The sequence below is a fragment of the Melospiza georgiana genome, chromosome 3, assembly GCF_028018845.1.
Source record: "Melospiza georgiana isolate bMelGeo1 chromosome 3, bMelGeo1.pri, whole genome shotgun sequence".
NCBI lineage: Eukaryota > Metazoa > Chordata > Aves > Passeriformes > Passerellidae > Melospiza > Melospiza georgiana.
Genome location: NC_080432.1, coordinates 51,955,877 through 51,972,219, shown reverse-complemented (window position 1 = coordinate 51,972,219; position 16,343 = coordinate 51,955,877). Strand labels below are relative to the sequence as shown.

At 36.1% G+C, this 16,343-nt stretch overlaps 1 protein-coding gene across 3 annotated transcripts in view; it reads left to right on the top strand.

Annotated features, from left to right (window-relative positions):
- PDE10A (phosphodiesterase 10A) overlaps nt 1-16,343 on the top strand; it is a 343,886-nt gene that overhangs the window by 297,107 nt on the left and 30,436 nt on the right. For all 3 annotated transcript variants that reach the window (XM_058019880.1, XM_058019879.1, XM_058019878.1), the window contains 5 exons: nt 3,851-3,991; nt 6,351-6,506; nt 9,167-9,217; nt 11,037-11,095; nt 13,643-13,694. In XM_058019880.1, the coding sequence (XP_057875863.1) occupies nt 3,851-3,991; nt 6,351-6,506; nt 9,167-9,217; nt 11,037-11,095; nt 13,643-13,694 (459 nt within the window). The remainder of the gene's footprint in view (nt 1-3,850; nt 3,992-6,350; nt 6,507-9,166; nt 9,218-11,036; nt 11,096-13,642; nt 13,695-16,343) is intronic.

The following is a 16,343-nucleotide window of genomic DNA, read 5'->3' as shown; positions in this document are numbered from 1 at the left end:
TTGGTAGTTTTTCAGATCCAGACTGAATCTCCCATTTTGGTTGCCTTCTCTCTCATCAGCAGAAGACATACCTAATGCTCTTTCTACACTAGTTATCTTTTAGTATTTAACTTTTGCCTGGAGAGAGACCGTGACATAGCATTATCAGTAAAGAGCTATTTGTATTTATCCCTTTCTGATACTGACTTAGAGGCTCACTGCAAGTGATAGTAGCAGCAAAAGAGTCTGTGAGCAGTGCACAAATGTCCTGCTGTCTCCTTTTACTGCATTGTGAGTTATCAGTATAGTATTTGGGAAATCAGGGGCCCTAATATTCTCATATTTCCTTTTTTATTGACTATATATTGGTTAACTTGTGGATGAAGATCCACTTGTTTCTCATTTTGATTATTAATCATTGTTTATTATCATTACCAGATACACAAACTGTCTTTTTTTGAAGTAAAATATTCAGACAAACTGAGAAAATGCAAGTTAATTTGAAAGGGCCAAATTTAATAATTTCTTCGTTTACTTGTGAAGCTGTACACAATATATCTGATATCTGTATGGAAACACTTCTAGTCACCTTTTCTGCCTAGTGAAAGAATATTGGAATGTACATTTGTAAATGAAAAGAATGCTCGAGTTGTTCACAGTTAGAAGAAAGTTGGTGTCCCCCAAATTTTACCATTACTGCAGTACATTTCATTTCATAAGTATTTTCTTAAGAGAAAGAAAATAAAAGTGAGCTGGATAGGTGATGTGAAAAACCTGCTGTTTTTTGACAGTGTTAATTTTAGAGATTCCCATAAAGGTCTGTCTGTGGGGTACCTCAGAGATTATTTCAGTAACATGCCATAGTAGAGCAGAGCCCAGTTTACTTTGTTTGGCTGACCTTGCCATTGATGCCTTCTATTGGAGACTTTTCTACATAATTAATTGGCAATAAACATTTAAACTCATTCAGATTTAAATTCATCAAATGTGGAATGTACAACCACTCACAGCAATTTATTAGCTGTATGTATAAAGTCAGTGTGGAATGGTAGAAGCTTATGGATTAATTTCAGCTCATATATGGTTAGGAGAAAAACTGCCTTTCTTTTTAACAGTGCTGCATGGTTAGGATAAGATTATAATTTGTTCTGTAGTCATTTCTACTTCTGCAATCAGGAGGAACAGTGGCAAATTTAGAATCTGTTGGGTAGTTAGAAGAGTTTTTAGATCACTGACCCCTTAGCCACAGGTTTGCAACTTTCCTTAGAAGCAGAATGGGATTGCTTCTGTAATTCTTTTTTGCAGAAGCTGGAAGTAAAATAATGTTCACAAACTTTTTTCAGCATAGGGAAACTTGTTCACAGCAATACTTTATTGTGTTAGCAACAGAGAGGTTTACCAGACAGAATGATACACAAGGACACAGGAACAATACTTCATAATGTCAGCACAGGTTTTTGGCCACTGAAGGTGTGGGAGAAGTGAATTCTTCGTTTTCTGGTGCAAGTTGTTGTTTGATTTTTTTTTTTTAATTTTTTTTTTTGAGAAGCTCTTTCTGAGAAGAGAAAGATTTGTGCATTGTATTATGTTTAGGACTGGGCATCCTCAGGAGATGAGTGTGAAAAGCACATTTTACACACATAATTTAAGTAGCACAGTTACATTGCTATATGTAATGCATTGATACCATGGTAAAAAGAACCAAATGCATCTGAAGCATAGAAGAAGGTGTGAATAAAAGAGTTATTCTTTGGCATCTTCAGCAAAATCATCTTTGCTCTCTGTCCTGTTGATTTTGACTCATTCCACTACTTGGACTACATAAATCAGACTTTTAACATTCTGTTGCATCTCTACATATTGCAGTACTCTTCAACAGAAACCACCTTTCCAGTTGCTTTTCCTATTATAAGAGTATATTTTAAATAGTAGATCTTAAGTATATAGTATAGCAGATCAGACTATGATATGTATTTCAGTATTTCTATGCTCTTTATATTTTACTACCTCTTTTATTTTTTGAAAATTATTTTATACCAGAACAGTGATCTAAATAAAAAAAGATCTGTGGTTTCCTCAGTTTTATTAGAATAATGTCCTTTTTTTTTTTTTTAGATCATGGTGGGCTTTTCTTGGCTATGTTATGTAAAATGTTCTTTTTCATTCTATTTAAGTGCATGTAAAAACATGAACTGAAGCTTATGAAGGCAAGCAGCTGTGAAGCTAAGTTTTTATTTAAAAATTATATGTATCTTTATTAGTTTATAAGCAAGTAAGAGTAAATGGAGCTTTTTATTGTGGTATATTGAGTAGGCTTGTTCTGACAGATTCAATGTATTGATTGGATGGTTTTTGATTGTTTGGATGTTGCTTTTTTAAAAATTGAATTCTTATAATTCATATGGAAAATAAACATTCTGACTTTTCAAATGCATCTTATTTCTAGGGGCCACACAAACAAGCTGTGAGCATAAATGGGTTTGAAGAATAAGGTTCAGGTTTAGGATAAGAATAAACAGAATATTCCATGATTTCTTGTGCTTATACTGTAATGCAAGACATCAAAATGAAGTAAATAATGTGAATATTCAGCAGCTAGTTCATGGAAAAAGCAGCTTTCCTTCCAACTGAAAAAAATCACTTGTCAGTGCTAAAATAGTTTGGGGCAGCTCCATTTTCTTACTGTTTTTAAGACAGTTTAATTTTCATCCATATCACATGTTAGCAAATGAATGGAAAACTCACTTTCTTGTGAGTTGCTGGATAGAAAACTCACTTTCTTGTCTTGCTGAATTTTTTGGGACTAACTTTCTGCTTAAGAAAAAGGTAATCAGTTAGTGGTTTTGTCAGAATTTTGAGTGTTTTTCTTTTGAGCTTACTAAATACCCTATTGGTTGGACTACTGATTCTTCTTGGGCAGACTTCAATCTTGTTTTGGCTATGAATTTCATACTTTTAAGTGACCATTTTTTCCCCTCAGCATAAAGTCCCAACATTCTCCTTCCAACATGCTGCTAATTCATTACAGCTAAGGAATCTTCATCACGTCAGGAGTACCTTCTTATGGTGCATTACATTGCATCTCTTAAGCTTCTGAACATTTCAGTGGGGTTGTTTTTTTTTTTGGAATTGTTTAGTACTAGTGCTTTATTACAGACCATGCATGTTTGTAAAGAAGGGAGAATTATGAGAGGATGCATCTTATATCATCACTTCATTTTCTACAGCTGATAGTAGGTGCTGAATTTTTGTATGCAAATTTTACCTGTAATAATCCATGCTAGAAAACAGCTCCTGTCTGATTGCAGCCCTAATGAAAGCAAATTCTGAGGGTGAAATTAATCAGCAGCACAACCTGTGGCCATTCTTAAGAGGAGTGTTAGTAATACATTGTGGTGTGGCATTGTCATCTATCTCTGGTGTATATAAAAAGAAGTTTAAATATCATCTCTACTTTTTGAGTATTTTCTATTGCAGTAAATGAGTGTGTCATAGGTAAAAAAATTAAGATAATGTTTTTCTTAAATTAAGATAATGTTTTTCTTACAAGGTAATGTTATCTTGAGTGAGCCTTGTATGCTGTATATTATGTGTTCAAAGTAAATGCAATCCTACCCTGATACAAATAACAAGTGACTTAAGTTATCCACTGTGCTCCCCAGGAGTTGTGCTGGAGTTCCCTGGATGACTTTAGAGTGGGGTTTTCTAAGATTTCAGAAGAATTAAGCAGAGTTTATTCAACTACTTTTCATTGTCAAAAGCTGTATTTCTCTACATTATCTACTTTATTGTACATAACTGTAAAAGTAATCATGCTTTCTAATTGCTTGTCTTCCCTTTTTTTCCTCTCTTTTTTTTTCTTTCTAACCAGAGTCTGTGTGTATTCACACCACCAGGAGCTAAAGAAGGACACCCACGACTCATTCCTGCAGGACCCATTGCACATGGCACTACTGTATCTGCTTATGTAGCCAGATCCAGAAAAACGTTGTTAGTAGAAGATATTCTGGGGGTAAAAAGCTTTATTTTCTTAATGAGATATTGCAGCATGCTCTTAGAATGAATGTGTTGATGCTGAAATGTTTATTGAGATGAACATTTAATTATAGAATTTACATCTGTCCCGATACCAGGAAAGTAAATCTGAGTTTGGATTAGCTGATGGAATAATTTCAGAATACTTCATTTATTTCTAGTTTTACAGGTTTGAGGTTTTTTTGACTTTGGGTTATTTTACCTTTTTTTTTGGTTGTCAGGTAAAGGACATGATGGAACTACGTCAATAGGAAAAAACAACCAATCAAAACTCCTGTCTTCTTGGTCTTGAAATATTAACCCCAAACAAGAAGACTTTCATGTAGTCGATCAAATTTGATTTAATTTTAATACAGGGCTGACACTGACAAGAATGTCAGTTAGAATTCTGATTATTAGGCAGGATTTTTATCTCTGCATATTCTAATGTAAAGCTAAAATACTGATAGTATCAGTAGATCTACATGAAAAGTGCAGTAATGTAACTGATATCAAAATTCAACCCTTTTTTGTGTAACAGGAGTTGGAAGTTCCTGAGGTGACATTCTGATAATTCTTGACACTCTATATGTAGGTCCTTTTTAATTTTTTTTAAACACTTCATCCATTAGTTGCATTTATACAATTTTATGAAATTGATTTTCAAACTGTACTTTGAGTAAGCACTTTATGATTAGTTGGTTTTGAGAACACCAAGGAAGTTTACATTTTCTTCTCTCTTCAATGTTCCCTATCTTTTCAAGTTCTTCCCAGAATAACAATTGTTAGATACTGTGACCAAAAAAAAAAGGAACATTGCTGCCTCTACTTTTAACAAAATTTTTTTAAAAAATATATGACCTTAGGGCAGCAGACGTGGCCTATAAACAAATACCAAATGCCTCATGTGAGTACACTTAAACAGAGTCACAAAACTGAAAGGCAGAAACTGCTTTCCCTGTAGTAATAGTCAGTGCTTTCTCCACTCTCTGGACTATTTAGATTTCATGTGTTTGTATGTTTTTTCAGTTAAAAGGTTTAAATTTTACTGGTAATTTCCAATTAATATCATTATATTCTTACATACAAGAGTTCTGTATTTTGATTTTATATTCTTACTAAAATGATGGGGTTAGTGAGGAGGAGTTTTGAAATTTTTTCTTGGTGTAATATTTGTGATTCATTGACCAAACAGCAAGATTCATTTTGGTGAGACGGTATGCCTTTGTGTGATTTTAGAAGCTTCTCAACAGCAAAAGGGAAGCGCATGAAGGTAGACTTGCCAGCCCTTTTTTTGTGGGAGGACAGAACTAAAAAGAGAAAGCAGAAGGCTCGTGTTTCAAAGTGCTTCCCACTCTCTTTTGTCTGTCATTTGTTCAAATTGATTGTCATCTTAGTAATTAAGGTAGAGATTACTTGCTGTTTTCTTTGAGAAGTGAGAGATTTTGATCAGCCTTGAAGGGGTGTCTTTCTTGCCTAAGCACAGCCTGCAGGGAAGCTGTGAATCAGGTACTGAAGGACTGATGTGCAGGGCAGTGGGTCTTGCACACTGGGCAGTGACTGCCTCACTGACTCTGACATCCAGGTGCTTTCTTAGGCCTGCCTGAGTTTTCCTACATGGGGAAGTGAAGCCATAAAGCCTTGAACATGCTCTATGAAGATTGAAAGTTATGTATTTGGGCCTTACATAGAAGCTGGTAGGGTTATTTGAACATTTGTTTCTGTATCTTTTGCGCCAGTTTGTTCAGGATGCGTTAGAAAAGGAGGAAGATGCTTACTCTCATGTGTAATTTTTTGGGAATGCATTTTCCTCCTCAAGAGTTGGTTGAGGATTATAACTGTATAACTGAAAGCCATAGCCTCAAGTTTCATTTTTTGTTTTCTTGCAAGCACTGTTGTCTATTTTTAATACTGAGATCTGGGCAGTCCACTTCGTCATTACAAATTCTTTAGTGTTTTTTGGAGGGAAGGATGTTGGAGTGGTAGTATTCCTTGTTTGGATTTTTATTTAATCTGAACTGGCATTGGCAATAATGTGCCGTTTCTTCTGCCTGTACGAATAGAGAAAAAAGCATTATATAAACAAACTCAAATCTGGGTGTAATATCACAGCTAATTCAGACCTTACATCAATAAAGTTATCTGTGTATGTAAATTAATGCTGAGACTTCAAAATTAATTTTTTTAGTTGCTGTCTTACTACTGTGTAGAAGTTATGCTGAGAGATGAGTTTTTGTGACTTTTGTGATTTCCTGCAGATTTGCTCAGACAGGAGGAGGAGGAAAACATCAGTACGTCTTTGCTGTTAATGCTTTATCAGATATCACATTTTATCAGATTATGTTTGCATTTTCTAGGATGAGCGATTTCCCAAAGGTACTGGACTGGAGTCGGGGACCCGTATCCAATCTGTTCTGTGTCTGCCAATTGTCACAGCGATTGGCGACCTGATTGGTATCCTGGAGCTTTACCGTCACTGGGGCAAAGAAGCTTTCCACCACAGTCACCAAGAGGTGAGCTCCTGTGCAGCCTTTGCCCATTCCCCCACCATGGTCAGGACTTCACTCCCATCCCTCTCCCCACTCCAAACTTCCTCCTCTTGCTCTTTTCGTGAGTTTATATCTTTTTCATGCTGGATTTTGTTATTATTAAAAAGCAAATAGGTGGTGATTTGAATTTTCAGTCAGAGGAGATAAAACATACAATTACAAGAATTTTATGTTGTGTTATTTTGTGGATAAACAGATTCAAAGTTTCCGTATTGATTATGAACTCAATACAGAGTTGTTTGAGAAGTTAACGCAGGGCAGGTAAATGAAATGTAAGTGTAAATCAAACAGCAAAGCCCAAAATCACAATGATCAGTTATCTGAGTCTCAATCTTAACTTTCCCGTGCAGCTTTGTTTTACATTATGGTAAGATTTAAAAAAATATTTTAGTTTACTCTTTGGTGTAGCTTCAAAAGTAATGAGACCCATCGTAAAACAGTGTTGCAATGTTACAGCAACAGTTTATCGAGTCTCAGTGCTGAGTATTGCAGGAGGGAAAAGAGATTTTACTTTAAATCAAAAGTGAAGCAAAAGAGGTTTCTTGATCTTTGCATCCACGTTTTTACTGCCGCACGTGCTCCAGCACCAAGATGAGTCTGTCTAGGTGGTATTTCCAGTTCCAGGTATCCAGGTGGTGCCTCCAGAATTCCTTGCAACAGAAGGACAAGGCATGCTGTCTGCTGAGTCTTTGTGGTCTCCTGGTTTCTTTCTAGGTTGACAACCATGTGCTGGTTTTGGGTCAGGCTTTTCTGTAGCTTTTAGCAGCTGATAGCTTTGTCTCTCTCTAGCCTGTCCCATCTCTGTGAGTTGTCAGGATCACTGTCCTTTGTCTCCTGACTTAGATGCCTTTAGAAAGTGTGTATAGAAGTGCTGGTACCTGGATGACCTGCCAGTCTAGGTGATGCTCATAAAGCTCTCCTCTGCTTTTTTTAACTTCTGATGCTTCCTTATCCAGATATTCTCATTCATACTCATTTTCCCCTTTCCATGACTGTTCTGCATGCATTACTCTGTTCATACAAGTCCTCTGTAGTTGTGTTGTCCATACATGCCCGTTTGTCAATCTGAAGTTAGGAGCTGTTAGCCAAATACAAATAGATTTGAAAACTGAGCAGGTGTTGCAAAGGCTGTTGATATACTAAAGGTGTTCAAAGTGCGTCTTTGCTCTCATGTCAAGGTTAGGATCCCTGTTATGCCTCATTAACTTGTCTCTGATGTAAAGACGAATTTCTTCTCTGTGCCATCCCCTAGAGAAGGGAGTCTGAACACACAGGACAAAATGGAGTGAGTTCTAGCCAGGTGTGTTGTCTTGAAAGGTATGAGATCCACCATGGTGCTGTTTAGCTGTAATGAACAGGAATTATTTGTGTGAAAAGGACAGAAGATATTCAGGCAAGAGATACTAAAACTAGTTCTCCCAAAGAAGGAAAACAGCAGCAGTATTTGTCAAGTGTATATTTTGTTTATCAGTAAGCTAAGTACTCTGGCATTCATCTGATGTTTACATCTGTATATTAGTTCTGTAGTCAGTGCCACTTGAGCTTGTTGTCACACCTTGTATTTTTTCACCAGTAGACAGAGGTCAAGGTAGGGAACTGGATTAGTGTGGTGGTGCCACTGTCCTTGTTCAGAGAACAAAGAACAGGCATTCATACAAAACCAGGCTTCATTAATTCTGCAGCCTACACACAATGTATTTAATTTTTTAAATTGTCCTGTTACATTAATCAAGCTACAATTCAGATAAGTCTCAGACATGCATTTTTTAATGAAAATACGAATGTTTTATGTTTTATGAAATAGCTTCTATAGCTAAAGTTCATGAATATTCTACTTGGAAAAGACTGGCTGCTGAATGAAAGTATTTTATTAGTAAATTAAAAATATTTTAAGGTCACTTTCTGAGTTTTCTAAAGCATTCTTTTCATTTTCAGGTTTCAGAAAGCCTTTGGATGCCATTAGCAATTTTTATGAAATGTGTGCAAAGTGTTCTGTTTAAAAATATAAAATAAAAAAATACCTTCGGAGGGCGTGCAAAAGCTGACCTTTTGAGCTTCTGTTCCCTGTGTTCCTTTAAAGCTCCTGTGCTTCAAGGACAGGAGATTATGCATGGTAGCACATCATAGTTAGCTGCAGTTTGCATGACATTTGTTTGAAATGTTGCCTGGAAACTGTCATACTTAAAACACTTGAACTGAGGGATCAGGTCTGGTTCTTCTGCCACCAAAACAGTAATGAGAGAAACAGTGCCTGTTTACAGCTGGAAGTAGCTATTGCTGAAGAGATACAGCCCCAGAAAGCTGTTAAGGCAGATTTTATTTCTATGGCAGATGCCTTTCAACAGTATAATTTTTAAAGCCCTCGGCTTGTGAGATGTTTGTTTTGATGTTGTATTTTTGAGCTCATGGCTGCTTCTGAAAACCATTGGTAACGTCTAAAACTGAAACACTTGGAAGTACATTGAGACTTTGGCAAAATAACCATCTTCCCTTAAATTGTTACTGCCTGATTGTCTAAAACAGCTCAGGCAGTTTGCTTAGCTGGTAGATAGAGAAAAGATGCATGTCACTGAGGTGCAGTTTTCAAGGTTTCTTCAGAGAGAATTTCTTCTCTTTTATTGCAGGTTGCAACAGCAAATCTTGCATGGGCTTCAGTAGCAATACATCAAGTACAAGTAAGTGTGAGTGGTTTTTCATTTTTTTTATTCTGTATCTTGTCTTCCAGAATGTATTTAGTAGGAGCATGGACAGTGATCAGATTTAACTGGAGGTCATTGCTAAAGCATTGCTTAGAGCCCATTCCTTGAACCTGGAAAAACATGCTAATATTTTTGGTGTTTGTTGAACTAGTTTTTCCTCACTTGCAATCATGGATCAAATAACAAACTATATTTGTACTAAAGGAAAGACATTTGAACAAACTAGATAAATAATGATTAAAGCAGATTTATCACAACAACTTTGCAGGATTGTTTTGTTTTCTTTTTCTTGTAGAAAGTCAACTGCTAGGCTAACTGGTTGCTTTCCTCCTGCTTTGGTATTCAGTTTGAAATGATGAAGTGTTGCTAGCAAAGCCTATTTTAAGCCATCCTCACTAGCTGCTTCGAGGTCCTGTAACTACTGCCACTAAGGATGCTTCATGCTGTCCCTAGCTGGGTGCCTAATGGAGCTTCAGTGTCAAGCTGCTCTAGCAAACCCCGGCAGCTTTGCTAATAGCTTTTGTTACTTCAGCTAGCAGAGGATGGTAACACTGAAACTAAACATATTCCATCAACTCAGAGAAGATGCTAAAATAGATTCTTCTGTCAACTCCCAGGAGGAAATTCATGACATTCTTTTTTTCAAGGTGTCTTTCACACACTTGTCAGAAGACATGCAGAAAGCTTCCTACTTTTCTCTTGTAGTCTCTAATCTTTTCTGCTTCTGTGCTGGAAGTCACTGACTTTGGGGTGGTCATTGCCATCTAGGCAGAATTAGCTGGCACAGGCTATTGTACACTAGTAGAATTGCAATTGCATGCAGTTGTAGCTTCACCTGTGTAGGAATTGCTCTCTCCTTGATTCAGAAGTCTTTCACATCTAACAAAACACAACAGGGAAATTTAAGTTCAAGCTTGTCCATTTTTATTTCTCTTCATTCTTCTAAGCAGAGGGCTTGCTCTTCCCAAGTTTTTTTGCGAGAGAAGAATGTAAGAGTTTTGACCTGGCATTTTGTATCTACTACACAGATGAAAGATATTACTAATTCAAAGTGATACTTGTGTGAGTGTAAAATGTACAAGCAGTAGAGGTTTTTTTACTTTTGGCCTCAGTGCTTGCTCTAGTAATATACAGATGTACAATTGTGTTTCAGATACTGAGTATGCAAATATGTCAAGTACAAATAGAAGTTGAAAGCTTTGCTTCATCTAACATTTTGATTCTAAAAAGAAGTATGCATACTATTTTCTGTATTCATATTCATGCTGATTTCTCCCTGAGTTGAGCATGTATCATCTGCTGCTTAGCTTAGTTAAACTTGTCTGATGTCAGACTACAGTTGTGTCTATATGCTACTTTGCAGCCTGGAAAAAGTGGCAAAAATGTGGTAAGGGAGAAGGGAAACAAAATATTTGACATTCTCAGAAGATCTGAGGGTCTGGATAAGGAAATGTTCATTCCATAATCACAGTCAGTGACAGCCTTTGAGACAGCATGAACAAGTGTAAAAACCAACAGATTTAAGTGAGTCTTAGGAAAGATTTTACTTGTGTTTCACAGTTTTAGCTCAGCAGCTAGATAGCTAAGATTGAAACCCAGCACACAAATTCAGCTTTAATTTTATACCGTGCTGTAGCAGATATGTGTGTGTGTGTATATATATATATATACACACGTATGTACACACACACACAAGTACTGGTGTTTTTTTTCATACAAATTAAAGGGATGGGACTTGAGTTTCCCTGTGGCATCAGTGTTCTGGAGCAAATGGTTCTATGATCTGTGCTTCCAGGTGTGCCGGGGCCTTGCCAAGCAGACTGAACTGAATGACTTCTTGCTTGATGTATCGAAGTAAGTGTGATGTGCAAGATAATTTCATGATTTTTTGATGAGCTTTTCTAACCTGGCTCTTCCAATCTACCTGTGTTCACTCAGTAGCAGTAGTGGAAGCACTCACTGTGGCTCACAAGCAGGTGCAAAGGCACACTTGAGAGCGTGGGCAAACTTCAGCACAGGGACAAGAACAAGTGGGATGTGTGGAAGAATAAGTGGTGTATCCCATTCATAATTTTTTTTGTGGTGGTGGTGCAGATGAAAACGTCACATTCATTTATACCTCACAGAATTTATTTATTCTTGTGGTATTTGCATGGGGTTTTTTTCCTCTTTTTTTTCCCACCTCTTCTGTCAGAGTTAAATGTGGCCATCTTTTTAGTAGTGAAAAATAGGCTTGGTGTCTCATGGCAATTTTAGAAGGTTTGAAAGGACTTTACAGCAGGTTATTTAGTAAGCTTCAGCTTCCCCTTTTTTCCCAACAACTTTTTGAATATGAGTGCATGTATTCTTAAAAATATGGATTTCAGAGTTAAATCCTTTAAGAATCATGGTTGCCACATGGTTCCTGTTCATTTTCTGAAGGATCTCTTTTAATTTTCAAAGACTTTTATTGCATGTAATATGTTTGTTTTTAATTTCTTGTCACTATAAGGCAATGTTAATTTGAAAGCACAGAAAGAGTGTGAAAGCTTGAGCTTACACTTGCAAAATCAGTTAAGTGTCTTAGGTGATCTGCTCTTCCTTCATCTCTTTTTGTTTGTCACTGCTGTAAGAATCTTTAAAGACAAAGATAACCAATAAATTAAAAGATAAACCAGAGCTGTACTTCTGGTAAATTGATCTGGAGTGCTTAACAGTGTTTTATGAAACTAGTTGGAGGAAAAATTTGAAAGTGCATCACAAAGTAGTGATGATACTGTGGAAAAATGAGATGTCTTGTATTTTTGCTGCAAACGCTTGTGTGGGTCTTGATGAACAGTTCTCAAGCTGATGAGATTAGAGGATATCCCAGATTCCTATGCCATTGCTCAGGAATGTAGGCAGCCAAGCTGACCCAGCTGGAAGGGTGAGTAATAAACTACAGGGAGGAGTCTGCCCCTTGCAAGGAGGGAAGCTGGTTGTATCCAGATGTTTCTCCAGACTTTTCCTCAGGATGACTTTTTTTTTTATTTCAACATGATTCAGAGCAAGTCTCCCAAAGGGCATTCTTACCAAGTCTTGCACCATTATATTCCTTTCCAGAGTGCTTTTATGTTGCTAACATCCATACTGAACTAGTTTACCAAAAACTATATTAATCTGTCCAGATTTATGAAGTGGCAATTTTTTTTTCTTGAACTAGCATAGTATTGAGATTGTTTTAAAGAATTTTGTAATTGTTTTAAGTTTTTAAGATAATAAGTAGTAAGTAGTGCAAATATTTATTATGCCTTTCTGTAAGAGAATAATTCTTAGCTAGTATTATAATTTCCTAGAGTTTTTAGTTTCAATTACAGAAGAAAGTTTGTATTTTAAGACACAAAACTGGGATATCATTTAATAATATCTTCATGAACTTCATATAGGCACAGACTTGTATCAGCAAGAAAATAATTAGATTCCTCTTGGAAGTGGTCTGTATCTTTTCTAACATGGAAGGAGAATTTCCTTTTCAGTGAGGAAATGGTTACTGTGCAATGTCACTGGGACATGTTCTGTAACATTTTAGAAAGGGCAGAGTATTCAGTGCTCCACCTCTTCATGCCCCTGACAATGTCAGACCAGTGTATTTTGTATCTCCTTTCCACTAGACCCAAACAGAACTGAGCTGTGTATATATTCAAGGCCACGGGACAATGCCTTTTGTCTGCTGGGAACATTGTAATCCGAGGGTTATTAATACTTGGCTTGTGGAAGACTTAGACTTCTTTTACTAATAAGTTTGACCTTTATCTTTCAATGTTCTTGACTGTCCTTGAACAGTTACCACTTTGCTGTGAAACTGAGATTTTTTTCAAAAAACTTTTTTATTTTTTAAGATCATTCCCTTTCTTCAACTGTTGTTCATCGAGAAAACTCACGAAGAGTTTCTTAAATAGTTGCCTTTTAACTAGAGTTAAGGATTAGATAATATTACATGGAGTTAGCCAATTTTTGGTATTTTAAAAGAAATTTTTTGTCATTGTTTTCTACTTTTCTTTTCCTTTTCTCTTCTACTTTTAAAATTTTCAGTGTGTTAGAGGTGCCAAAGCATTTTGATGCATTCTTGGTATTGCTCAGCAGGAGCCTATTCAGTTCACAGCAGGCAATATTTGGTAGTCTTTTCCATTTTCTACAGAGCAAATTCTATGTATAATAAAGCATATTCTCGATTCTGTAGAATAATGGCTCAAGTGAACAGAGCTAGGACCATTTCTTAATTCCCTTGTGCTGTAGCAAGCCAGTCAGTGATTTGCAAGGTGCAGTGGTTTGTCCTCACCTTTTCTGGCTCCATGTTAAGCTGTAGTTAAACAAGAGCCCCTGGAATAATTTGAGAAGTGTTTGACTAAATGCCAATGTTTACTGACTTCTCTTTCTCTGCAGAACATATTTTGATAATATAGTTGCAATAGATTCTCTACTTGAACATATAATGGTAAGTTGTCTTTTTCACCTCTAAGTTTATTAGTTGTAGGTAGTAAAGTCCTTCGTTCTCCTTTCATTGAAGACATTATGTCGTTGAAATATACGAGCTGTTTGTAGTGAACACATAATACAAACAGTGTAAACATGTCTATACAGAAAATGTGGTAAAGGATGGCTTGATTTCTCGTTTTTGCAACAACTTCTGTTCACAGCTTTCATCAGGAATGAAACAGCACTGTGTCTGAACTAAGTGGTTACTATTGTGTTCTGCGAAAGTTTGAAAATTGTAACAGAAAGGCTTCTGGTTTTCTTTTTATTTTAGTATGTTATATTGATCCCTTCTTCTAAATTCAATTTGCTACATGCTACAAAACTCTGTTGGAGAAGTTACTGTCTGTAGCAAGGGGATATAGTTTAAAAATTACTCCTAGATATTTTTTCCAATTGTTGAATGAGATGTGTAAGACCTTGGAAAACTACACCCATAACTAGAGTGACAGTCAGTCAATGTTTTATAGAAACCACTAAAGCCAAATGGTTAGTTCTTCCCATTGAAATAACTATTTAATGACTTAAAGGACTGTTCAGAAGCAATTTATGAATTTCTAAATCAATTTTGAATTCAGAATTATTTCCTGAATAGTGTTAACAAATGTGGGTGAACTGGCTGTTTATAACATTTTGAGTGTTTGACATGTGAATTATGCTTTTTAGCTTTATGCACATTCATTGCATTCTATAGTTCTTTTTCCTAAGTGTAAACCTGAATCAGGTCTGTGATTACCATTGTTTAAAATTTGCACATTCAAAAAATTACTTTTCAACAATGCTCTGATGCATGCCCCAGTCTTCAAAGTGATATTCTTAGCTAGACTATTCAAAGACAGTGATGTTAGAATGCAAACAACAATAAAGTGGTTTTATTTAGAAACGTGAATTAGTAATGGAAAATATTCTGCACTGTTTGTGTTATTCTAGTTAGTACACAGTCAAGAATTCTGCACATAGGACATTTATGAAAATTGACTTTTCCAATTTAAATGAACCTCTTAAAAATAGCTTAGCATTTAAAAGAACTGGTACAACATAACATATGGCATTGAGAACAAATATTGATATTCCTCACTGTTCTTCCCTGTGAATAGAGATCTGGTGGAAAACACAATTGGCAGTAAAATGTGCTTACTCTTTCATCATCTTTTCCAACACTTGGCTGCATCATGATTCTGTGTTTTAACCTGTGTGATGTTTCATACTCAGCTTCCTTTATAGCTGTAGCTGTTGTCTCTTTCTTGAGCCAATTAGCTGAATTATGAGTTTGTACATTTACTGCCATTTTATGGGAGCATCCTTCTATCACGATGTGGCTTATTCTGTATCTCACTGTGAGAAAAGACCAGAGCTCAGTTTCTTCCGAGAAACTGAGAACTTCTCACTATTTTGCCCTTTAGTGATTGCACTTATGGTTTGATTTTGTTCCTGCAATACTAAAGAAAAATTATATGTGTTTCTTTCCATTCTTTTCATTTTTATTTTCATAAAAATCTCTGAGCAAAGCTAGTGATATAAAGGTATTTTTGAATGTAAATGCCAGGAAGGGAAGTAAAAGTTTAAGTTGCCTTACCAATTTTCTTGCCCTTCTGCTTGAGTAGTTAGAAGCAGCTTATGCAAACGGTGCTCCCTGGCTTCCCTGACAGTGCAGAACATACTTTTTGTACTCATATTCTCTTTCAACCACTGGTCAGGATTTGAGCAAGGGATTTATAGAAGTAAAACTCTCTCATCCCATTAACTATTTCTCAATTAGTACTGTTTAAGTAATCATTTTTGAAAAGCATGAGTCATGACCAAGGTAAGTTCTTGAGTCATACGCATTAAACCACAAAAGATTAATTGTATAAAATCAACTCTCTGCTGTAGATTTTACAAAGAAATATGAAACAGTATCTGAATAGAAGCATTTACTGGACCCCTTGTCCTTTTGGCAGTTTCTGTTCACTCTCTTTTGAGCAAAACAATAAGCAATCCAAGTGGTTGAGGTCTTTAAATTTCTTAATGCTCTGAGGGGGAAAAAATGCACAAATCTTACCTCTTAGATTGCAGTCTCCCTGACTTTTCTGTTGTGATGGAGTAAATGGAGTAGAAGACAACAGAATCTTCCTAAACACAGATTCAGTTGGTATGGGAGGGCCCTCCAAGTTATGGACTTGGGCCAGATGTTATCTGTGCAGTTTTCTTCCTATGGCATAGAACTAGAGTCTCTCAATTAATCATTTTTTATCTCATATGGGTTTTTTTCTGCTGAATATTTGTTTATCTACATTGTTTATCTACATTGTTTTGTTTGGAATACAAGAGAGAAGGGCTGGGGAAGGTGATTCATATGGAAGACTTACGAATCCTTAAAACATACCAACTGCATGCATTGCACACCAAAATTTTGTTAGCCTCTTTCTGTAGCTGAATGACTAGGTATATATTATATATAAAAGTGGATAGAGATCCACCTCAGATCCTTCTCTACCATGAAGTTACTGTACTTTCTGAGCGAATAAGAAACACAGAAGACCTATCTGATTTGGATAGAGAAGGTTCTTGTGCCTGTGTATTGGCATCGTAACACAGTGATCCTTATTTGATTTTTGTCTCACTTTTCCCT